Below are 26106 nucleotides of genomic sequence, written 5' to 3'. Positions count from 1 at the left end.
CCCTAGCATTCTCAGTAGAATGAAAAAACCTCAGAGAGGATGGTTTTCAACTTTCTTACATTTTCACATTTTAAGTCCAGCCCTAGGCACTGCATTTTTGCAATTTGGGGAAAAAATCCTGTATTCCAAGTGCGTTATATAACTCATCAAATTCAGAGGACACTTTGGATCTAATAGGAATGGAGACAATGAGTTTCTCAGTGTAAGAGGTGTGGACTAGTCATTAATGACAGGAATCACCCCTACAATGACTTACATTGTTTTAAGACCACAAGACCCTGTGCTTGGGTGTATCTGTGTGTGTGTGTGTGTGTGTGTGTGTGTGTGTGTTGGATGGGTGTGGAGAAAAATGGGCAGAACTGACTGCATGCCTTGGATTCTCAAAGAATATGATTTAGAGTTGTAAATATCTATTTACTGAACACCAGCATTTGTGGACTAAAAGTTAAACATAACAAACACCACATAAATATGTGCTAATCTAGCTGAAGCAAAAGGGGAAATTATTAGTATTATTCGGAGTGAGTTGAATACAAAGTGGCAACCATGTAGGAATGGGTAAGGTAAGGACCCTACCAAGGTTGAACCTAACTCGGGATTCAGGTGACTCATCCTTACTACAGAGGCAAAAGTGACAAGGAGCGGATTGTCAGTCTCTCCAGCTCCATGCCTCATTATTCTACCATTCACCTCTAGTTGGAGAGCTTAGGTTTTTAAAAATGATTGAATGCCTTCTTAAAGCAAGCCTTTTTGTGGAATTCTGCTGAAGACACAGCTGGGGTTATTCACAAGGATATGAGAGAATTATGAAAGTGTATGTGATTTCAAAAAAGGAGAAAGATGGAGAGAAATCCCTGGAAACACTAATTTTAGACTTTTTGAAATGGGAAGAAAAATGCAGAATCCAACAAGTGATGAACACCGCAGAGAGAAGGGGTGGTTAGCAACTCCAATTTCAACTTAAGAAATTGAAGAAATGATAGCCTTGGAGGATGCAGAGTAACTCAACGTTTTTGACCACAAAACAGACAACCAAAGGTCAATTTCCTTTGTCCTTTGATGTTATAAGTGTTGATAAATTAGAAATGAGTGCAGGCATGCCGAAGTGAGCAGATCTTCAGTATATGACAGTTTATTACAACATCTGCATCTCTGCCATTCCCTGCCTCCTACTTTTCCTATCCCTAGGTATGTTTTATCCTCTCCCTGTACACTACAGTCTGTATCCATTGCCACATTACATCTCATTAACAATTGGACAAACTTAGAGCATATATCCTCAACACAGATTTGTGGAGTGAGGAGTTGGGTGGGTGATTGGAAACAGCAAAGCAAGGGAATGGTGTTATTGATTTTTCTCACGGACTCTTGGCTCTTGAGCTCTTCGAAAGCCTACCTGGACTTCTTCCTGGTTGACTTACTGAGCCCCTGTAATACACAGGGGAGGAGGCAAGGAATTGTGGCACCATGGAAAAGTAAGTTCGTTAAATATTAAATTGTAAAACAGAAATAGACTCATAAATAGAGAACAAACTGGTGGTTTGGTGGAGGGTGGGTGAAATAGGTGAAGGGAATTAAGAGGTACAAGTTTCCAGTTTTAAAATAAATCATGAGGATGAAAAGCACAGCATAGGGAATATAGTCAATAATATTGCAATCCCTTTGTATGGTGACAGATGGTAACTACAGGTACTGTGGTGAGCATTTTATAATGTATACAATTGTCAGATCGCTATGTTGTATATACCTGCAATTAATTTTGTATGTGAACTATTCAATAAAAATGTATTTGGTTGTAAAATGAATTGGTGATCATAGATTGAAACACTCACACTAGTAAGAGTGTTTAAATGTGAATTACTCCTTCAAACACAGAAAGTACTGATATAGCATTAATATTCGTTGCCATTTTATTTTAAGGACAAATCCTTTGCGCGTTCTGCATGCCCTTTGTTTTCTGCTGAGTGAATAAGGTAGCAACTATACTTGAGAACATAGGTTGGAGGAGACTATATTGTTTTTCCTTTTTTGGTTCCATAATTAGGAGCAGTGTGGCATTTGGGTAGATTTTGCCCGTTAGTCAGAGTCTTCAGATTGCTGTTGGTCTTTTGTGTAACATGAGGTAGAAATTAAAGGAATATCTTCTTGGTATGAAGCTGAGCAAATTGAAATGTCTTTCTGCACATCTTGTTCTGAATTTATATCAGATGCAGAAGTGAACTGTGTGTCTTGCACTGAGCTTTGGCGGGAGGAACTACACTTAAAATCTGGCTTTTTGTCTTCCCACTGCAGGTTGTATAGGTTTTGGCTCTCAAGCTTCATGCTTGTTGGTTTGTTGTCTCTTGTTTGCATGGTATCTATCTGCATATCTTCTTTTTGGGTTTCTGCGGATTTACGGTCTTGTTGGTTCTTATCTTGATCCTGACTGTCTTGAAACGGAATGCTTTGTAATTGTTGTCGAGTTATGGCATGCACAGCTTGGACTTCTTGTTGTAGAGCGGTCTGCTTTAGGGATTCTTCCTCTACTAGATCTTGGGTTTGCCGAATTTGAGATTCCCACTTTAGGGAATGTGGCATTTCTAATTGCGCTTCCTGCACTTTCCAATCTTTGCTTCTCCAGCCTTGAACTCTTGAACTCCAATCTTGGGACTTTTGGTCTAAAAGTTGCCAGCCTTGGTATTCCTGGATTTGGAATTGTCCATCTTGATGTAGCTGCTCTTTGACTTGCAGGTCTTCAGCTTGCTGCGTGTGTTTCACAAGGGATTGTCCCTTATAAACCTGTAGAGCTCTTTCTTGTCTTTCTTTGTATTGTTTTTTCAGGGATTGCTTCTCTTTGTCCTGTTGATCTTCATCTTGTCCATATGGGGATAGTTGCTTTTGGGGTTGTTCCCATAGGACCAGCTGGCCTTCAGATTGCTGATCTGGGTATTGTTTGTCTTGCTTAACTTGGATTTGCTTATCTGTGGAGTGCCTCTTTGGGGATAACCAGCCCTTGATGTGATCATCTAGGGATTTCCTTTTTGGGGATTCTTGGCCTTGAATTTGTGGGTCTGGGGATTTCTGTTTTGCATATTGCAAGGCTTTGTCTTGCTGCTCTAAATTCTGTGACTTTGGAGGTTGTGAATTTTTGTTTTGCCAGTCTAAGGCTTGCCACTTTGAGGATTTCCTGCTGTGGAATTCCTCCTTGGATTTCCATTCTTGGGTCAATAACTTGACTTCTGATTGCATGTCTTGATATGCTACCTGCATAAATTGCTGATTTTGTTGTTGAAGGGACTGCTGATCTAAGCGTTGAATATTAGAGGACTGTACAGCATGGAATGTTGGAGCTTCAAATAGCACGACTTGTGCTGGCAGAGCTGGTACTTGGGAAATCAGATCTTGGTTAGTTATGCCTTGGGCTGGTGCATATGGGGATAGCATGTCTTGGGGTGCCATGTTTTTAGATGGTGTATCTTGGTATGGTGGATTCCGGTATGATATGTCTTGGTATGCTGCCTTCTGAGATGGGAGGTCTAGGGATTGTGCATCTTGGTATGGTATGTCTTGGTATGGCATGTCTTCCGATGTCAGGCCATGAGGCTGTGTGACATAGGGTTTTGGGGCTTGTACTGGCAGAGCTTGGGGTAGCAAGTCTTTGGGTGGTAACGCCTGGAGTTTTTTAGAGTAGGATGGAAAAACTTGGATTGGTGAAGCTGAGGACTGCAGCAATTGGGTTTGCTTTTTTGGGGGTTGTGTGACAGCAGATTTTAGGTCTTCATCTTTCAGTTGTTCAGTGTATGGAATATTTTCGGTGGGCTTCTTCTCCTCTGTGAGAGGCAAAACTTTCAGTTTAGTTTGTTCCTCTTGAAGTTGTGAAGGTGGAGGGTTATTTTTATGTTGTTCGTCTAGCATAGATACAGAAGATGTATAGTAAATATTGCTGCCTCTCCTCCTTGAATGTCGAAAGACTAAAGGATTTCTTGAGATTCTTAACTTGAAGAAAGCATAACCTCCAATGAAAACAGGTTGCTTGTTTGTTGTTGCTATATCAGTAGAAGACTGTTCTTGAAGCTCAAATTGTATTGTAGCATTTTCTTCAGGGGCAGATGTTTCACTATCTTGAGTAATATCCGAAGGCAAGAAAAATACAATCTATAAAACCAAGGGGTAGGGAAAACATTAATGTAACAACCAACTTTTGATGTTCTTTTCTTCTTGTATTCACAAATGATTTTTCATCTCTGCCTTAAGATAGCACACAGAATATAACATCTACACAAGGAGTCAGAAAACAAATACCATTACCAGCACTGCCTTTGTCATCAACTCATTGGTTTTATTTTGAACAAGTCATCACCCACCACTATCTCAAATATTGAAAAGAGGGAATTTGATTAAGATTTTCTGAAATATTCTTCCCATACTTAATATTATAAAGCATCTCAAAAATTTAAAATTATCTACTTGGTATTCATATAATCAGTTAAAAAAAAAAAGATTATTTCTTTCAGTGAGAGAAAGAGCAGTAGGGAGGGGCAGAGGATAAAGGAGAGAGAAACTCAAGCAGACTCTGCACTGAATGTGGGCTCAGTGTCAAGGTCTGACCTTGAGATCAGACCTGAACTGAAACCAAGAGTCCAATGCTTAACTGAATGTGCCACTCATACATTCAGTTTTATAATGATTTACTGTCCACCTACTAGATGAACGAGATTCTGGAGATAAAAATAATTAGATGTAGGTTTTGTCTATTAGGTGCTCACAATGGATAGATATACCAAGATATAAATAGATAGCAATACAATTTAGCAAATGTTATTATAGAAATCAGTATTAAGTGCTTTATGGGAATGAAGAAGGTGACCTAAATTTGAGTGCCAGGAAATGCTTCATTAAGGAGTGGTATTTGATCCATGTCTTGATGGATGAGTAGGAAATTCCTTAGGCAAAAAGGTCAGATGAAGCAAGATAAAAATAGAAATCCAGGTAGAAAGAAACAGTGGGTAATAAAACAGCACGTTATGATGCAGCATTGTGTCATGGCAGATGGTAAGCAGTTAGATATTGTTAGATAGTATGCTAGGCGCTGTAAATTGAATGTTTGTGTCTCTCCAGATTTGTATGTTGAAACCTAATCTCCAATGTGATGGTATTTAGAGGTAGGCTCTTTGGGAGGGAGATTAGATTATGGGACTGGAGCCCTTGTACCATGGAGTTAGTGCCCTTGTAAGAGGACCCCAAAGAGCCCCCTTGCCCCGTACTCTATTCAAAGACACAGTGAGATTACCAGCTATGAACCAGGACTCTGAATATACCAGTTTTGATCTTTGACTTCGCAGGTTTCAGAACTATGAGTAATATATATTTGTTGTTTAAGGCCCTCTATCTTTGGTATAGCAGCCTGAATGAACTAAGGCATAAATAGATACCAAGAAGTGGGAGTGCTTCTGTAACAAATATCTAAAAATGTAGAAGCAGATTTGGAACTGGATAATGTTTGGAGACTGGAAGAGTTTGGAGGTGCATACCAGAAAAAGCTTATATTGCTGTGAATGGACCATTAAGGACAATTATGGTGAGGGCCCAGGAAGAAAAAAGGAGAGCCAGAGAGATAAAATCTATTTTCTTAGAGAATATCTAAGTAATCCTGAACGAGATGTTGGTGGAAATATGAAAGATAAAGGTCATTCTGATGAGATCTCAGACAGAAATGAAGACTATGTTATTAAAAACTAGAAAAAAGCGATCTTGGCTATAAAGTGGCAAAGAACTTGGCCGAATTATATTTGTGTTCTAGTGTTTTATGGAAGGTAAAACTTGTAATAGTGAATAAAGTGATGAAATTTTATGTAGTAAATGATATTATTAATAATGAATAATAAGTATTTTATGAAATAAATAATGAAATTTAGCTGAAGCTATTTCTAAACAGTGCTGAATGTGAGACTTATCTCCTTTGGACAGCTAATAATAAAATGTGAGAAGAGAGAAATTACTTAAAAATGGAATTGGTAATCAAAAAGGAAACAGGACTTAATTGTTTGGAAGATTCCCAGTTTAACCATACTGCAGAAAATGAGAACACTAAGAATCTGACCAAGTGACTTGTTCGATGAAGAAACTGGTATGGATCAGCCATCTCAACAATAGCCAGAACATGTTCTCCAAAACAATGCAAGAATGACACCAAAGGTGATTCAGAGAGCATCAGGGCTGCCACTCCTATCATGCGCCCAGAGTAAAGGGCTCTGGGAGAAGAATGGTTTTGAAGGATAAGACCACCTCTCTGGTTTCAAGCTAATCCAGGATGCCCCTTCTCAGTGTCTCCAAGTTGGGCCACTGCAGAGTCCTGCTGCATGACTGCAACCAGCTGAGCCATGGGATCATGACCACTTCCACTGAGATTTCAAAAGACAGTGCTTCCCCGACAGAGCCACGGGTTTGGGACCCCAACCCAGAAGAGCTACAGGCATGGGACTCCTGCCCAGGAGAGCCACAGGGCCCAGGCAGAGAGCAGCTGCAGGGGTAGACCTCAGGTGAAGAGTTACTGTGGTGCCTTAATGCTAAGCCACAGTGAAGATGTCACTCCCCAGTGAGCTTGGAAGTCAGAGCATTGAGTCAAAGAGGATTATTCTTGCCTTAAGGTTTGTTCTGCCCTGTTAGGCTTTAGACATAAGTGGGACTTGAACTTCTTTTATTTGTTAAATTAAAAAAATTTTTTTTTTGCGATTTCTCCCTTTTAGAAGAATATACCATTGTATTTTGGAAGTTCAGTGTCATAACATGTTTGGTTTCATAGGTTCACAGCTAGAGGGAAATTTGCTTCAGGATGGATCGTATGTTCAGTCTTACCCCTCTCTGATTTAGATGATACTTATATGAGACTTTGGACTTGACTTTAAAGTTAGTGCTGAAAAAGGATAAAACTTGTGGGCCTATTGGGATGGAAATAATATATAAATAATATATGAAAAGGACATGAATTTGGGGAGTGGGAAGGGATGGAATACTATGGATTGAATGTGTTCCCCCTAAATTTGTAACTTAAACTTAATCCCCAGTGTGATGGTATTTGGAGGTGGGGCCTTTGGGACGTGATTAGATTATGAGTTTTTATAAAAAGAAACCCAGATAGTGACCTTTCCCTTCCCTCCATGTGAAGACACAGTGAGAACATGGCATCTATGAACCAAGAAGTGGGCACCCACCAGGCCCTGAATCTACTAGCACTCTGATCTTGCACTTCCAGCCTCCAGAACTCGGAGAAATTTTTGTTATTCAAGCTACCTAGTCCGTGGCATTTTTGTTATAGCAACATGAATGTACCAAGACCCTGGGCCAGGAAATTTGAGCTTTCCTCTACAGACAAGTGAGATCTATGGAAATTTTTTAAACAACTAAATGACAGCAGCTGATACAATCTTTAGCCAATGCTTCTCATTCTTCCCATTTTCTCTTTTTCCTTTTTTTTTTTTTTTTTGAGAGTGGTTGACATTACAGACCAATCTACTGAGTCCTGTCAGCCTGTGTCCTTTCTAAGGTCAACCACAGAGTCAGAATAGACTACTTGTTCTATTTGATGAAGTGATTGGAATTCTGAGTGATTAAATGACCTAATTATGGTTGCCTGTTTGATTGATGGCTGGTCTAAAATGAATCTTCATGTTCTCTTATATTACACATTGTCATTCCCAACTTCTAATTGGTTTTCACATCTATATTTTATCACCATTGGAAGGGTATTTATGTGATACATTTTTACTCATCCTCAAACCTTTGTTTCATTTGAAGAGTAATTTTTTTTCACTTGTTAAAAGATTTAGAAGCATGAATTATAAGTTCTTTAACTTTATTCAAGATTTTAAGTGTATAACTTTAAATGTACTCATCAGTGATTACCAGGTGCTGGATAAGTTTCCAAAGTCATCTCAAGTAATACATATAATATTCCTATGAGGTTATTTGAGAGAACTGAGTTCAGCCAGTATCTAGGAGTCATATATTGCAGTTGAATTCTGGATTCTGTGCTTTTCTCTCCATCTAATCTATCCTAATTTCTAATACATGCTTCTTTATAATAACCACTTCACGACCTTATTCCAGGGTGGCTATTACTGAAGACTATATAAAATAATGCTTTAGGCATGGTGATTGGCACAGAGAACTTAATCCATAAATACTAAGAGTTCCCATTCCCTTTCCTCTTTTTGAGTTCAGAGTGCATATTACGTAGTACCTTTGTATTCTCTGCTGTACTTTGCAGATTGCTATGCCATTAAAAAGCCCTTTTTGTGGAATTAAATTGAGTAGTTATTCAGTGTGAGTAATTTGTTTTAATATTGCTCCTAAAGGGTTTTGTATTCTCCTGTGGTTGTATCAAGAAAAGAACAACACATCAAATACCTGGGCTGAGATAATATTATAAAAACGCAAGCTTGACATGAAAAATGATAAAAGTTGATGCTCCTTCATGATAAAAAAAAAGTTGCCTACAAATGAGGATAAATTTAGTTTATGAAAACCCTATAGGTAACATCATTTAAAGGTAAAATGTAAAACTTTCAATCTGTGGTTTTGAACACGAAAAGATTGGCTATATTAAAAAATTGTGCTGGAGGCTCTACACGGTGCAAAAATCAAGAAAAATAAGGAATAAAATTTGCAGATAAAAATGTTTTTATTTACTAGTATAACCATTGTCTACTTAGAAAATTCTAGGAAATCTATATAAATGCTACTAGAATTAATAAGTTTATTAAAGTCTTAGTATGCTGGTATATAAAAATAAATTGCATTTCTATATGTAGGAATAGATACTAGGAAAATAAAGTTTTAAAATACATGTACAATAACAAAAAACATGAAATACTTAGGGATAAATTTAACAAAATATGAAAACTACAATATATTGCTGAGAGAAATCAAAGGAAATGTAAGAAAATGTAGATGCATTCTATGACATGGTCAAGCAGACTAAATATTACTAATAAATAAATGTTTCCTAAATCATTTATAAGTCTAGTGAAACTCCAGTCAAAAGCCTAACAACATTTTTTAAGGAATTGATAAACTAATTCTAAAACTTATATGGAAATCTATAGGATGTAGGCTAGCCAAAAATGATTTTGAAAACAACAAATTTAGAAGATTGACACTATGTGATTTTAAGAATTATTCTAGGGGAACCTCAGAGAAGAAAACAGAATAGGAAGCTCCTAGAATCTTCCTGTTCAGAGACAACAGTTGTACTGGTAGAAGCACTCTGAAATAACTATTTTGCAACTCTGGATTCTATGTGAACACTTGAAGCATCCAGATGAAAGCTTGGCTGGTAGATTCATGGCTTTTGTCTGTCAATTTAAACCTTTAGCAAGGTAGTGACTACTTATCTCTCACTCCAAGTCCCTGACAGGCAGCTGGGAGGTGGCAGCCCATGCTGCTGGAGCCAGGGTAGGCAATTAGGGTCATGTTTTCCAAATATCAAGTTTTCTGTATTCTTACTGTGGATTGCTGCTTCTGATCACTGATATGTAGGCACAGAGGCTAGGTGCCATTATTTTGACCCATATTGGCTGAAACAGTTTGTAGAGGAAATTATTCAACTTCCAACTATGTTTGCTTGGGTTTTTGGTTAATTTTGTTTTCTTGATATTTAAAAACAATGGTATTTATGGGAGAATGTAGAAACCCACCATGCATCCCCAGAAAATGAGAAGACCTGAAGCTTTCCTCTCAGGCTTATCTCTGGCACAGAGATGTTTTACAACAATAAAAACAACCACCCAGCAAAACCCTAAGGCAGATGGATAATCTGATTTCCAGAGTTAACACATTATAAGATTCAAATAATGACTTTTCAATAAAAGAAGGTATACAAAGAATCAGGAAAGTATGGTCTATTCAGTGGAACAAAACTAATGAACACAAACATACCCAAGAAAGCCCAGACTTCGTGTTTATGAGACAAAGACTTTCAAACAACTATAATAAGGATGCTAAAAGGGCTAAAGAAAGTCATAGGAAAATGATGTATGAACAAAATGAGAATATCAATAAGGAGATATAAATTATAAAACAGAACTCAAAAGAGTTTCTGGAGCCAAAAAGTACAATAAAATATACACTAAGGGGTTCCAAAACAGATTTGAGGAAGCAGAAGAAATAACCAAATTATAAAACAGAACTCAAAGGAGTTTCTGGAGCCAAAAAGTACAATAAAATATACACTAAGGGGTTCCAAAACAGATTTGAGGAAGCAGAAGAAATAACCAATGAACTTGAAGATAGAACAATTGAAATTATTGAGGAATTATTGAGGAACAGAATAAGAATTTACAAAAGTGAACAGAGTCCAAGTGTCTTGCTATAAGGCATATAGGAAACCCAAAATGGTAGTTCTTCTTCTTTGCTAGTATTTACTTTAAATGTGAAAGGTTTAAACTCTCCAGTCAAGAGACAGGGATTGGCTAAATGGATTAAAACAAAACAAAACAGTTCAGTTATATACTGTGTACAAGAGACTCACTGTAGCTCCAAAGGCACAAAGAGATTGAAAGTGAAATTATTGAAAAATTATTCGATGCAAATATCAACCTAAGAAAAGCTTGGGGAGGGGCTACACTAATATCAGATAAACTTTACCAAAAAAATTGTAGGAGACAATGAAGGACTTTATATATTAATAAAAGTTTCAATAGAAGATGAGGATATAACAATTAAAAACTTTTACACATCTGATAACAGACCCTCGAAATATATGAAGCAAAATTGGTAAAGTGCAAGAGAGAGATAGACTATTTGACCAGAATAGTTGGAAGCTTCTACACTCCACTTTCAAAATTCGTAGAATGACCAGACAGATGATAAGTACAGAAACAGAGGGTTAAACAACACAGTAAACCAATTAGACTTGACAGACGTGAACTGAACATTCCAACCAACAACAGCAAAAAGCACATTCACGTGGGACATTCTTCAGGACAGACTACATAGTATGTCACAGAACAAGTCTTGATAGATTTAAAAGATACTATACAAAGTACCTTTTCTGTCCATACCTGGATGAAGACAGAAACTAATAATACAAGGAAAACTGAAAAATTCACAAATATTAAAGAAGAATTAATACTACTCCTTCTCTTAATGCTTCTAAAAAACTGAAGAGAAGGGGAAATTTTCCAATTCATGCTATGAGGCTGACTTTACTCTGATACCAAAGCCAGATAAAGACATTGCAAGGATAGAAAATTGTCAGTGTTCCTATCAAAATTCCAACAGCCTTTTTCTCAAAAATGGCAAAATCATTTCTCAGATTCATATGGAATTCCAGAGGGCCCAAGTGGTCAAAAAACATCTTGGAAAAAAATAATGTTGAAAGAATCACACTTCTCAACTTTGAAACTTAATCCCAACTACAGTAAATAAGACAGTATGGTTCTGGCATAAAGGCAGACATATAGACAAATGGAGTCAAACACAGAGTCAAGAAATAAACTCTTATGTATGGTAGATGGATTTTTTAAAAAAGATTTATTTGAGGGAGAGAGAGAGTTTATGGGAAGGGGCAGAGGGAGAGGGAGAGAGAATCCCAAGCAGATTCTGCCCTGAGCATGGATCCTGACACAGAGCTCAGTCCCATGACCCCAAGATCATGACCTGAGCTGAAACCAAGAGTCAGATGCTCAACTGACTGTGCCACCTCATAGACAGATTTTTGACAAGAGTGCTAAGACCATTCAGTAGGGGAAAGGATAGTCTCAACAAACAGTGCTGGAAAACCATATATCCACATGCAAAAAATGAATTTAGAACCTTTCCTTACACCATATATAAAATTGAACTCAAAATGGATAAAAAAATCTAGTGCTAAAAGTAGCCAAATCTACAAAACTCATAGAAAATATTGAGGGAATTCTTCATGACATTGGATTTGGCAGTGATTTCATGGATATGACACTAAAAGCACAGACAACAAAAGAAACAAGTAGTAATTGAACCTCATCAGAATTAAGAACGGTTGTGCATCAGAAAATGCTGCCAAGAAGAGAAAAAGACCACTTAGAGAATGACAGAGGATATTTACAAATCATATACCAACTAAGGGGTTAATATCTAGAATATAAAGAAGAACTCCTACAGTTCAACAACAACATCAAAACAATCCAATTAAAAACGTGCAAAGGAGGGGCACTTGGGTGGATCAGTGGGTTAAAGCCTCTGCCTTCGGCTCGGGTCATGATCTCAGGGTCCTAGGATTGAGCCCCACATCAGGCTCTCTGCTCATCAGGGAGCCTGCTTCTCCCTTTCTCTCTCTGTCTGCCTCTCTGCCTACTTGTGATCTCGTCTGCCAAATAAATAAATAAAATCTTTTAAAAAATGTGCAAAGGAATATAATAAACATTTCTCCAAAGAAGATATACAATCAATAGGTACATGAGCAGGTGCTCAACATCACTAATTGCTGGGAAATTCAAATCAAAATCATGATGAGCTGTCTACCACCACATACCCATTAAGATGGTTATTATAATGAAAAGAAAGGAAATAGCAAATGTTCATGAGGATGTGGAGAAATTGGAACCCTTGTGCACTGCTGATGGGAATGTAAAATGATGCAGCCATTGTCAAAACGTTTTTGCAGTTTCTCCAGAAGTTAAATACAGAACTACCACATGACTCAGGAATTACACTCTTAGATATGTATCCAAAATAATTGACTAGAACAGATACTTGTACACCAATATTCCCACAGACATTTTTCACAATAGCCAAATGGTACAAAAAAGTGGTGTCCATCAATAGTTGAAGCTAGACAAAATGTGAAATATACACAAAATGGACTACTGTTCATCCATAAAAGGAATGAAATTTTGATAGATGAATATTAATGAACCTGAAAAACATTATGTTTAGTAGAGTAAAACAGATACAGAAGGAAAAGTATTATATGATTCCACTTTTATGAATTATTTGAATAATCAGTAGATAATGGAAAGTAGATGGAGAAACATAAAATAGACTAGAAGCTACCAGGGGCTGGAAGGAGGAGGAAAGGGGCACAGTGTTTACGGGCACAGAGATTGTACTGGGATAATGGAAAAGTTTGGGCATAGGTAGTGGTGACGGTTTCACATCATTCTGAATATATTTAATGCCACTGGATGTATACTTAACAAATGACTAAAATGATAACTAGTAGGTTATGTATATTTTACCACAATAAAAAAAGGTTACTATACTAAAGCTGTAGGAATTAGGACAGTGTGGAATATGTGGAAGAATAGACATCTAGATCAATTGGGACAAGGTAGCATCCACAAGAGACCTATAAATAAGAGGTCAGTTGATTTTCAGCCAATGTACCAAGGTAATGGGGGAAACCAATGCATTTTCCAACAAATAGCATTGGCACAGCTGGGTATCTCTATGGTGGGGGGGGGTTGCATGAACGTCTTACCTTACTGCTGCATAGCATGTAAAAGTTAACTTGAAATCTGTTATAGACCTAAATACAAAAGCTAATTCTACAAGAAAATAGAGAAGAAAATCTTCACAATCTTGGTATAGGGAAAGCTTTGTTAAAACACAAAAAGGACTAACCATAAAAGAAAATAAATCATAAATTGGACTTCAACAAATTTGTTATTTGAAAGAAACAATTAAGAAAATAAAAAGGCAAACCAAGGCTGGGAAAAATGTTAGCAATACACCTATTTCAAAAAAGGACTTTTATTAAGAATCATTTAAGTTCTTATAACTCAATAAGATAATGTAATAAAAGTTGGCTAACGATTTGAACACACATCTCCAAAAAAAAAAAAAAAGATATACAAATGGACAATAAACACAATAGTCATTGACATAATGTCATCAGGGAAATGCAAATTAAAACTACAATGAGATTCCACTATATGCCCACTAGAAAAGCAAAGTTATTAATATAACTGGCAATTCCAAGTGTCGGTACTTATATGGAGCAGCCTGGCAGGGAGAAAAGGAGCTATATCTGAACAGAGATGACTGGATAGCAGAGAAGACAGGAAAAAGAAACTTAGTTATCTCAAAAGGTAGAGTGAACCATCAATGTTATATACCTCTCATATATTGCTGATAAGAGTGCAAAATGATACAGCCGCTTTGGAGAACTGTTTGACATTTTCTTACAAAGTTAAACGCCCCCTTGCCATCTGACCTAGCAACCAAATCCAAGATATGATGCTCCAAGAGAAATGAAACCACATGTCTACACAAAGACATGAACTCAAATGTTCCTGGCAATCAAGTGCCCGTCAGGAAGTACATGGATAAACAAATTGTGGTGTGCGCTCACGTAAAAGGAACACAGTATTGATACATGCAACATCATGGGTGAAGCTCATGAAAGTGTTGCTTGGAGAAAGGAGCCCAGACACACAAAAAAGAGGACTTATTTATAATCCATGTACATGAATTTGAAAAAGTAAAAACTAATCAAGACAGAGATAACTGGGGCGCCTGGGTGGCTCAGTGGGTTAAAGCCTCTGCTTTCGGCTCAGGTCATGGTCTCAGAGTCCTAGGACTGAGCCCCGCATTGGGCTCTCTGCTCAGCAGGGAGCCTGCTTCCTCCTCTCTCTCTGCCTGCTTCTCTGCCTACTTGTGGTCTCTGTCTGTCAAATAAATAAATAAAATCTTTAAAAAAAAAAGAGATACTGACTGTGAAGAGGTTCCAGAGAATCTTTTGGAGTGATAGAAATGCACTAAATATTTTTTTAAGATTTATTTATTTATTGGAAAGAGAGAGAGAGAGCGAGCACAAACAAGGGAACAGCAGAGGGAGAGGGAGAAGGAAGCTCCCCAATGACCAGAGAGCCCGATGTGGGGGTGGATCCCAGGACCCAGAGATCATGACCGGAGCTGAAGGCAGACATTCAATCAACTGATCCACCTCGGTGTCCCAGGAATTCACTATCTTGATTATGATGGTAGTAAAACAGGGGTTTATAACTTGTCTTAACTTTTTGAATTAGGTATTCTTTTTTTTTTAAGATTTTATTTATTTATAAATATTTATTTATAAATAAATAAAAGAGAGAGAGGAAAGGAAGCAGGCTCCCCGCTGAGCAGAGACCCTGATGTGGGGCTCGATCCCAGGACCCTGAGATCATGACCTGACCCGAAGGCAGAGGCTTTAACCCACTAAGCCACCCAGGCGCCCCTTGGATTAGGTATTCTTAAAATGGGTAAATTAGACTGTTAATAAACTATACTTCTATAAAATTAATGTAAAAAAGAAAAAAAAACCCCACCTAATACAGGGTGTGGAACTGTTTTTTGGGATTTAGAGAACAGGTTCTGGACCCTCTTTATTTTAGTCAAAACCCTGATGTTCTGTGACACCGGAGAGGGTGCTCTTTGTGCTTTAGTTCTTTCATAGGGCAAATAGGGAGTCTTGATAGGTTTGATAAGTATCACTGTTAAATATTTTTCTTCTCTGCTTCCACTCTGATGAGGGGATTGTCTCACACACCCTTATGGCCTAGGAATAAGCTCCCCATGACATAATAATATAGGTTCCCATTAAGTCTGTTTCTCTTCATTAATTTTGTCAGGGAGATAAGGAGCTGTGTCTGAACAGAGTCTACCAGATATCGTAGAGGGCAGGAAAAAGAAGCATCATTATTTCCCAGTGCGGAATGAGCCATCAATGTTAAGCTTTTCTCTCCTTGACCCTCTATAATTTCTAGTTCAGCATCTGAGAATAGTGCTCTGGCAACAAATAGACCAGAGGTCATCTTGCAGCATCCCAGCTGGAACCCATTCTTCTAACAACACTGAACGCACCTCATCAGAGTTTGTCCAGCACTTGCTTCTGAAGGAGGCGATAGTCACCGCGATGCTGAGCTCCACTATGCTGATGATCAGTAAGACTGACAAGATTCCCTGCAAGTAACGAAGATGGCGTTTGGAATGAAAGCTGTATCATTTTAAAGCTATAAGCCAAAGACTATTTATACTGTATGACCAGCTAGGGGAAAACTCACATTTTATATGCTCCCATAGCCATCAATGATTGAACAATTTTCATCTTATGTGTTTTTGATAAGCAGAGGTAACAAACTCCAGTGCTTATAGGAGCCAGGCAACCATCCCAAATGAGTAGAACAGTTAGGAGGCAAGACAGTAGAGAATAAGGGTATTCCTAGAATGTTTCCATTAATCAGTTCTGAGCAATAGTTAACCATGTGGGAACATGGGCCCCATGATGTTTTTTTTTCTTTCCTAACGAAGCTGGATATGCATATTTTTAATGTAAAATTTTCCAGCTATTCATTGACTTGTGTGTACCAAATAGAACGTATCTGCAGGCTGGATATAGCCCACAGATTGCTGTTTTGCACACTCTGCTTTAAGTTAAGAGCTAGATCAAAAAGCAGGGTAAGAAGTAGCATGGTGTCCAGAAAGCTTGGGCTGGGGGCACTGTAAGAACTGGGTGCAGTCAGGCCACACTTAACCTGGTCAAAGAACTGGGTCTGTCTGAACCTTGGTCTCGCTGCAATACATTCAGAGGCTTGGGTATTCTCCCATTTGTTGGTAAAACTGAAATGTATGAAGTGTCTACTATAAATTTGCTGTTGGGGAAGATAGACCACCCCTGGTCATTGTGGAACTTAGATCATAATAAGGGAGGCAGACAGTGGAAAATAATTAGACAATTATTTACTTAACTAAGTTGTGATAAGCGTCATAAATAAGTATTGGGAACTACACCCTACTATAATGGGAGATCCCAACAAGCCTGTACTGGGAGGGGTAGAGGGCAATCAGGAAGGACTTCTGAGGTTCAAGAACAAGGAGGAGTTTTAATTGGGGGAGGTGTGGAAAAGGGTTGGAACCAGGCCAGAAAACACTGGAAGCAAGAGAAAGCTGGTCTTATTATGGTCCTGGGACGGTGAGTATTTAACACATTAAGGAATTTGAAAAGTACCGGATGTGAGGAGTAAGAAAGATAAAGACCTGGAACAGTGTTGGAAAGGTAGGCTAGGTAGGTGTTACAGGGTCTTGTAAGCCTTTTAAGATTTGGATTTTAATTCTGTGTTTCACAAAAAGTCACTGTGTAATATGCTCAGACTTGCATTTTTAAATGATGGCTTTGGTCATGGTGTAGACAGTGGATTGGTCTTGGAGACAGAGGTCCATTCAGGAGATGTCTAGAGCCAACTGATCTGGCTTTTTTTTTTTTTTTTTTAAGTTTATTTGTGACATTTAAATTACACCAAGGAATAGCAGCATCATACACCTGAGATTTTGGAACAGATTCTCCCTGATTATATATACAGAAACTAATCCTGCAGTTGCCATCTGAGCAGAGTCAAAAATCTGGACATTTAGCACTTTCAGTGTACAGTTTCTTCCTGATACTTACTAACTAACTTCCTGATGCTTACATTACTAACATAATGTACAGTAGTGGTCTCCTGTCCACTAGATAAAAGAGTAAGGGATTATAATGCTCTATGTCTTGGCCCAATTAGGACAATATTATGTTCCTCATATAGTTTTCTGGCTTTCCTTAGTAACTTTTTTTGAGTCTAATTCTGGAATTTATCTCAGAATATATGAGCATTCTTTAGGCTCACTTTTATGGATGATTATAAGGATAAATAAGATCTTGTATCCAGGAACAGGTAGCTCTTATCTCTTTCCTTCTTTTTGGGGGGAGACATTTCCTGTGATTCTTTTTCACTTCCATCCAAACAGGTCAAATCTCATTAACATTTTAGGAACAAATCCTTCAAGATGTGGCTGACAGAAATAAAATGAAAGCCAGGATTTCATTGGGGAAGTAAAGGGAGTCCTTGACATTCATAAAAATGATGTCATTGAATGCTTACTAGATAAATACTGAAAACTACACCTACAGTTGTATTTCCTGGCAATAATGATACATCTTGTCTGCTGTAATGAATAAAATTGTTACATTTGTGTAAAATAACTTATGTTCTAAAATTATTAGAATACTTTATTAAGTAGCTCAAACACCTATTAAGTGGCTCCCACTAATTTTGTTTTTAGTATTAATTGGGTAAACTTTATTTTTAAGGATTTTATTTATTTATTTGAGAGAGAGAGAAAGAGAGATCATGTGAGAGAGGGCACAAGCTAGGGGAGGGACCGAGGGAGAGGGAGAGGCAGACTCCCCACTGATCAGAGAGACCCATGCAATGCTGGGTTTGATAACAGTTCATTGAGATCATGACCTTAGCCAAAGGCAGCCGCTTAACCAACTAAGGCAACCAGGTGCCCCAGTTGGGTAAACTTTTTAGATCATTTTGTCCTCACTGATTCTTTAAAGGCAAAATTTAATCCAATCTATGTCAGTACTAATGGTAATAACCAAAACCTATTGACTGTTTACACTGTGACAGTGTTCTAATTTAAGTAATCCTCATGACAACCCAATGCAGGACATATTCTTAACATCCTCATTTTCCACAAAAGAAAACTGGGGTTCAGAGAACTTACAAAAGTCAGATTCAGATCCTGAATCACAATATAGTTCTCAACAGTCAGCTCAAATGCTAACTCAGCTTCCATTCTTGGAATCAAAATTAATGAATTGATGCATCGTGAACGTAGTTCAAATAAGATTGTACAGATTCACGTTACAGAGTAGGACCACTTACATTGAAAAGAACTCTACCTATGACACATATTCCTTCGAGGGAAGGCATCTGACAATACTTGTGTTGATATCTGTAGCTGATAATGGTTAGAGTAATCCCAGCCACTGCAGCCAAGCAACTGATGACATTCATGACCATGATACCTTGTCTCTGAAAAATAGTTTTTAAAATAATATTAAAATAAATAAAACCCAACCCAAACCAAAAATACCTTGTAAGAAATTCTTAGTGCCTTTGTCTTTCCAGATACTCCTCAGGGATGAATTCCTTTGTCAAGTCAGTATGCCTGAAAAGCATGATGTTAAATCCTGATTCATTGAATTCAGAAGAGAAACTAAGTTTTAGAATGAGCTAGGAAGACAAGAATGAGGACAGGTAGAGAAGAAGGAATGCTCTATGGCTAATGCTAAAGAAAACATTCACTCTGTCCTATTACATGGTCTTTCATAATCTACAAGCAAAATGGTGTGTCAGGAACTATCTTCGCCTTATAATTAGACCTGATTTTGAGTCCTATTAAACTAGGACCTTGTACAAGGTAACTTAATCCCTGAGAAATCTCAATTTTTACCCTCAAAAAATGAGAATAATGTCACTAATTTATCCACTTATTCACTTATTTTAACAAGTGTTCAGTGTGCCCCAACTATGTGTCCCAGAACTGCCTTAGGAAAAGAAAATGCCAGGAAGGGGGAACTGTCTTATTCATACCTACTCCCAGCACTGCTATTGCTTATTTATTTATTTATTTTTAATTTTTAAAATTATTTTTTTTAACATATAATGTGTTATTTGCCCCAGGGAGTAGAGGTCTGTGAATGGTCATGCTATTGCTTTTATAAAGGAAAAACAAAGAAAAGCCCCATATCTCAATTCAGTAGATCATTACTCTTCTTGATTTATGTATGCCTGTTGTGATGGGCAAGGCAGTGGTGCATTTACAGAGCCTGTCCTGTCCAGGAGAAGCTGTGGCTTAGTGTGGCAGGACTTAGAAGCATACCTATGACTTCATGCTTAGCCCATGCCCAGGTCTTTACTACACACAGGCATTTTCGGTAGAAAATGCACAGGGACATACAAATGTTCTGTTTCTATCAATCCTCAGTTTTTCGCTCTTTCTGAGCTCTGTTCTGGCTCCCATAGGACATTTAATGGACAAAAATTTCTAAGTAAGCAATCCCCCATGTGCTTTTGGCTCTATGATCTACAAAAAATATCCCAGCCTTTGTCTTATATGATCCTCATTATGGTTTTGTGTTGTAGGCAGACCACTGCTTATCCCCACATGACAGCTGAATAAGATTCAGAGACTAAGTGATTGTGAGTAATCCTGCAGTTGGTGGAAGAGCTGGGATGGAAAACCGGACCTTCTGATGCCCAAAATTCAGGGTTCTTGCACCATGTTTTCCTGCCTGCCTTCATCTGTGCAGCTCTCAGTGAGTGGGGGATGGGTCTGCCTACCCTTAGTTTATTCCTGAGCTCTGAAGGGAATCGATATGGCGGGAAGAACAGCATCTGGACCTATCTGCATTGTCTGTATTATTTCTGCAGGTAGAGAGAGATGGTGGCTTTCATGCTCTCAGAACTTTCCTATGGTCTGTCACTATCCTTAGAGGAAAGTGGCAAAGGATCATAAAAACACAGTTAAAATGGCTTTAAAAGAACCCTTACATCTCCAGAGCCTTAAAAAAAATGAGTTGTTAGAAAGGAGTACAAATGTCAAGTATCTTTTATACATAATATCTTTTTTAAAAAAGATTTTGTTTATTTGAGAGAGAGAGCAGAGTGAGAGAGAGCACGAGCAGGGGTGAGGAGCAGAGGGAGAGGGAAATGCAGACTCCCCACTGAGCAGGAAACCCAATGCAGGGCTTGATCCCAGGACCCTGAAATCATGACCTGAGCCAAAGGCAGATGCTGAAGCCCCTGAGCCACCCAGGCACTCCTATATGTAATATCTTATTAAATTCTCAGAATAACCCTTTGAAGTAGGTACTTTAGGTACTTTTCCCTCTAAGTTGACACAGGAATGAGTGTTAGCCTTGATTCTATCCCAGAATGATCTGGCGTCAATGTCAGACTCTTTCCTTCAGACTTTGGGCAGGTCCCAAAGAAAATCTGTAGGCGATTACAGCGATCCTGGGACTGTTTTTGGTTAGAGTCGAGTTTCTCAAACTTGGCACTACAGACATTTTGGGCTAGATCATTTATTTTTTGTAATGATGGACTTTTCTGTGCACTTTAGGATGTTTAGGCACATTCCTGACTTCTACGCCTGGGTAACAATAGTACCCTGCAACCCAGTTGTGACAACTAAAAATGTCTTCAGATACTGTCAGATATTTCTGGGGGAGGAGGCAAAATTATTCCCAGTTAAGAACCTTTGAGTTAGAGGAATGTAGACTGGTTTCCAACAAATAACTCTCTCACAATACTTGACCCTAGGGAAATGGGAACCAGTAGAAGGGTGAAGGCTGATGGCCTTCACCTTGACACAAATAGCAGTATCCTGAACTGCAGATTTGGTGTCTAAAGATTTTCCTGGGAGATCCTTTCTTACGAATGACTTTATATACAAAGATGATGTAAATCAAGTAGAAGGTCATAAATTACAAAGAAGTCACAAAAGTAACTTACCTGGCATTTTCCCTTTTCATGTGCTCCTGTGATAAGGCATCCTGTAACAACATACTGTTAAGAAGAAAAGATATAAAAGTTAACAGGTGATGTCCTTGACTCCCTTACAATATAATCTCCAAAGTAAATTATATTGTAATATCACATATTGTAATTTCCTTTGGAGATTCTATTGTAGTCTATATGTCTGTGACTCTCCTCGACCGTATAGTTTTTCGACCTGAGCATCAAGGAGGAAGAAAAGTAGGCACTGATATAAGATGAAATATTGTGTTGGGCATAGGCAGCACTGAACAACACCCCTTTTGCCAGGGTCAGCGGAAGAGTCAGCCTCCTCCTTAATGTCCCAGACATACCACCCAGATGTTTTTCCTGGCTGGGCTGTAAACAGGAAGATAATTCTGGGCTCTGGGCCTGGTGGAGAGAAGGGACAGGTGAGCTGTGTCTGCTCTAGCTGATGGAGGGAGGATTTCTCATGCCACTTATTTATCTGGAACGTAAAGAGTCTACCTATCTATGGACCCTCAGGGTGCTCTTATGTCTTGGCTCATGGTAATCCTCATCAAAATATCCAACATTTTTCACAGAACTAGAACAAATAATACAGAAGTACTGAATTTGTTTGGAAACGCAAAAGACCCTGAACAGCCAAAGCAATCTTGAGAAAGAAAAACAAGCTGGAGGTATCACAGTTCCAGATTTCAAGATACCATACAAAGTTGCAGTAATCAAAACAGTATGGTACCGGCACAAAAATAGACATAGAGATCATAGAGAGCTCAGAAAGAAACCTATGATTATAGGTTCAGTTAATCTGTGACAAAAGAGGGAAGGATAAATAATGGGTAAAAGACAGCCTCTTCAATGAATGATGCTGGGAAAACTGGGCAGCTACATGTAAAAAAGAATGAAACTGGACCACTTTCTTTAGCACCATATACAAAAATAAACTCAAAATGGATTAAACACCTAAACCTGAAACTATAAAAATCTTAGAAGGGAACATAGGCAGTAATTCTTCTGACACTGGCCATAGAAACATTTTTCTGGACGTGTCTCCTAAGGCAAGGGTTTAACAAAAGCAAAAATAAAATTATTGGGATTACCTCAAAATAAAAGCTTTTGCACAGTGAAGGAAGCCATCAACAAAATTTTAAAAGATAACCTACTGAATGGGAGAAGATTTTTGCAAATGATATATCCAATAAGGGGTTAATATCCAAAATATATAAAGAATTTACACAACTCAACATACACACACACACACACAAAAGCAAACAATGTGATTAAAAAATGGGCAGAGGAACTGAATAGACATTTTCCCAAAGAAGACATATTCATGGCCAACAGACCCATGAAAAGAGCAAATCAAAACCATAATTGGGATATCATCTTACACCTGTTAAGATGACTAAAATAAAAAAGATAAGAAATAACAAGTCTCGATGAGAATGTGGAGAAAAAGGAACTCTCATGTAATGCCACTTTGGAAAATAGTGTGGAGGTTCTTTAAAAAATTAAAAATAGAAAAACTGTATGATATAGTAATTCCACCATTATTTATCAAGAAAACAAGAAAACGCTAATTCAAAATATATATATATGCACCCTTATGTTTATTGCAGCATTATTTACAACCACCAAAATATGGAAGCAACCTAAGTGTCCACTGATAGACAAATTGATAAGGAAGATGTGGTATATACAGTGGAATATTACACAGTATTGAAAAGGATGAGTTTGTGCCATTTAAGACAACATGGATGGGACTAGAAAGTATGAGTGAAATAAGTCACACGGAAAAAGACAGATATAATGTGACTTCACTCATATGTGGAATCTAAAAAAAATATGAATGAACAAACAAAAAGCAGATTCAGACCTATAAATACAGAGAACAAAACAGTTGCCAGAGGGGAGGGGGTGGGGGAATGGAGAAAATGGGTGAAAAGGAGAGGGAAAAACAGGCTTCCAGTTATGGAATGAATAAGTCATAGGAGTAAATGACACAGCATAAGGCATATAGTCAATGGTACTGAGTTAGAGATGTATGGTGATGGATGGCAGCTACACTTACGGTGAGCATAGCATTATGTATAAACTTGTCAAATTACTCTGTTGTACACCTGAAACTAATGTAATATTGTGTGTCAACTACACTCAAGTAAGAATTATTATCTACTCTCAAACTCCAATTCTGTATTTGCAAAAGAAAAAGTTGGATATTTGCCCATCTGATCTCCCATTGGTAGTAAGGAGCAGATGACTTATCCTACACCCAGGGCTTTGGAAACTTTTAAACACTGTACACCTAGAAGCGCACTGTTGTGATGCTGGTAGTGCAATGACCAGATGGAGTGACTTCTCTTGCCAAGAAGGGACTGGCTATCTGGTCTCCTTGGGGACCATATTCATAGGATTCATTATTCCAGGACAAGAGGCAGCTTAAACCAGTCTTGATTGTAATTTGTCAAAAGCTCCTGAGAATACTCACAACAAGTGCTCCCCAGAACGGATATCCTGTGAGGAAAACGAGGGGGAATTTCTGGGAGAAACTGATGTAATTAAATGCAAATATAGTTCCGACGCCCAAAATGATCAGTGCCAGGAGGATCTGGATAGCCTGTGAGGAAAGAAATGGGTCCATGAGATCACAAGTGCCCCAGCCTCTTTAGACTCTTCTAGGTTCCTGAGGCATCCTGCTATTTTTATGTCACACCTCCCTCCACATGAACGCCTTCCTCTTCCGTGTGCCAACGCCCTTGAGATTTGCAAAAAGTCCTCTGTCTCTTTCCTCATCACACTTACCTGGGTCCTTCACATTCCTCACTCTCATCCTTCCCTACCTATTATATCCCCTCTATTGCCAATTTACCTTGCACCAGATTTAACTATAAACCTGACCTACTTGCAAGCTTCTTCAGGGTGGCCCTTCTGTAGCTCCAGCATCCTATCATCCCCACCCCCCACCGCACATATTTTCCACATTCAGTATATGCTTTTGGAGTTAAGGCTCAAGTCCACTTCTCTTAAAGTCTGAAGTTTGCTGATCTAGAGTGTAGAAGCTGGGGTGAGCTCTCTGTCTCATCTGCTCTTTGGGCAAGGGCTTGTCTAGAGGTGAGACTAATCCGGTGGGTTCATCAGCCTGTTAGGAGTCTGCACCATGGTGGTCTTGGGGTTGGCAGCTCTTCTCAGGACAGAGTTTCTCCTCAAGCATTCTGGGTTTTCCCCGGGCCACAGCTGTGGAGCACTGTACCACAGGTTGTGTATTTTCCTTTTGTACCAGGGATGGAGGCTGTGTGTACAGCCCTCCTCTGGGTACATTTATGATTGAAAAATTTTTTTTCTACCTCGTGGCTCACTATGGAGCTTTGAATATAATTTTCAAAGAACTCCCAATGCCAATGACAGCACAAAGGGGAAGTTTAACCTCTCCATGGGTGGCTTTTAGCTCCACGGGAGGTGTTACACCCTGAGGTCACTGCCTCAGTAAAATATTTGGAAAAATTATACCAGTTTCCTGCATCCTCTCTGCTAGGATTCAGGGAGCAGTACTAACTCCTCATAAAACACGCCCAGGATTTCCTCAGTATAAGGAAGTTATAGCCAAACTGTGGAAGGAGCCCAGATGTCCATCAACAGCTGAATGGGTAAAGAAGATGTGGTCTATATCTACAATAGAATATTACTCAGCCATAAAAAGGATGAAATTTACATTGATTGCTTATGCTAAGCGAAATAAGTCAATCAGAGAAAGACAATTACATGGTTTCAATTATATGTGGAGCATAAGAAACAGAGCAGAGGATCATAGAGGAAGGGAGGGAAAAGTCAATGGGAAGAAATCAAAGAGGGGGAAAAACCATAAGAAACTCTTAAGTACAGGAAACAAACAGGGTTGTTGGAGGGGAGGTAGGTGGGGGGACGGCATAACTGGGTGGTGGGCATTAAGGAGAGCAGGTGATGAGAAGAGCACTGAGTGTTATGTGCAGCTGATGATTAACTTAATTCTACATCTAAAAATAATGATGTACTATATGTTGGCTAATTGAATTTAAATTTTAAAAAAAGAAAGATGCTTTCTAAATAAATAAGTAAATACTCTATTTCCCAGAGTTCCATAAGCCCCCAGAAGCATCTCTAAGGCATGCTTATAAATAAGACATTTCTAAGGCAAACTGTGGGCATTTTCTAAGCAGAATATTTATTTCTCTTGTTTATCAAAATCTAGGGAAATGGTATTATTGGCTACATATTGGCTTTTCTACTGAAGATCGAGTTATTTGTACAAGCAAGTGACTTAGAGGTTTTTATGATTAATCAAGAAGGAAACATTACAGACAAAAGGTGAGAGAAAAGAAGGGGAATCAAATCCCTCCCTGAAAAAGCATCCATATGGTCACACCTGGAAAAATAGCTTCTTTTCACCCTTCCAGGAAAACCAATGGATGGGAGAGGACTTACCCCTAAGACATTTGGTTCTCCCTTCAGGAAATCCAACAGTGAGGCATGAGGTCTGTAGGGAAATGCAGTTAGTACTTTATCATTTGGTTGTACAGTGATGACATGGGTCGATTTTTTGACCTCGGATGATGACTCCATGTTTCAATGGTAGAACTCTATTAAAAGAGTGAGTGATTGAACATTGCAGCAAAAATCATGGTCTTCCATCAGTTTCACATGGAGTCCTTAGCAATGAGCCTGCTCTTCTCACTCCTAGAACCACAGAATCACAGTCATTGAGTCATAGAGTCTCAGAATTCTAGAGCATATCCTGGCCCTAGATCCAGGTGAAGGATAGTCCAGTTTTCCAGAAGACCAACTTCCT

At 38.4% G+C, this 26106-nt stretch overlaps 1 protein-coding gene across 1 annotated transcript; it reads right to left on the bottom strand.

Annotated features, from left to right (window-relative positions):
* Positions 1-1896: 1896 nt before the first annotated feature.
* On the bottom strand, positions 1897-26007 carry MS4A14 (membrane spanning 4-domains A14). The gene is made up of 6 exons (XM_032360418.1): positions 25743-26007; positions 23773-23901; positions 21279-21332; positions 18645-18794; positions 15802-15900; positions 1897-4134 (listed from the first exon to the last, which is right to left on the bottom strand). Exons 1-6 carry the CDS (start codon positions 25878-25880, stop codon positions 2077-2079), a joined length of 2628 nt encoding a protein of 875 aa, XP_032216309.1. The 5' UTR covers positions 25881-26007; the 3' UTR covers positions 1897-2076.
* Between the last annotated feature and the right edge of the window lie 99 nt (positions 26008-26106).

Source organism: Mustela erminea, chromosome 9 (genome assembly GCF_009829155.1).
Source record: "Mustela erminea isolate mMusErm1 chromosome 9, mMusErm1.Pri, whole genome shotgun sequence".
NCBI classification, from domain to species: domain Eukaryota; kingdom Metazoa; phylum Chordata; class Mammalia; order Carnivora; family Mustelidae; genus Mustela; species Mustela erminea.
Note: the sequence above shows the minus strand (reverse complement) of the source record. Positions and strands in the feature narration are given on the sequence as shown.

What these genes read in the sequence shown, in the direction of transcription:
- MS4A14 (XM_032360418.1), bottom strand. Translation starts at nt 25,880, where the DNA reads ATGGAGTCATCATCCGAGGTCAAAAAATCGACCCATGTCATCACTGTA. An exon ending in GAGAACCAAATGTCTTAGGG is followed by an intron (nt 23,902 to 25,742) that starts GTAAGTCCTCTC and finishes CTTTCCTCACAG; the next exon opens with GCTATCCAGATCCTCCTGGC. An exon ending in CGTTCTGGGGAGCACTTGTT is followed by an intron (nt 21,333 to 23,772) that starts GTGAGTATTCTC and finishes TCTTCTTAACAG; the next exon opens with TATGTTGTTACAGGATGCCT.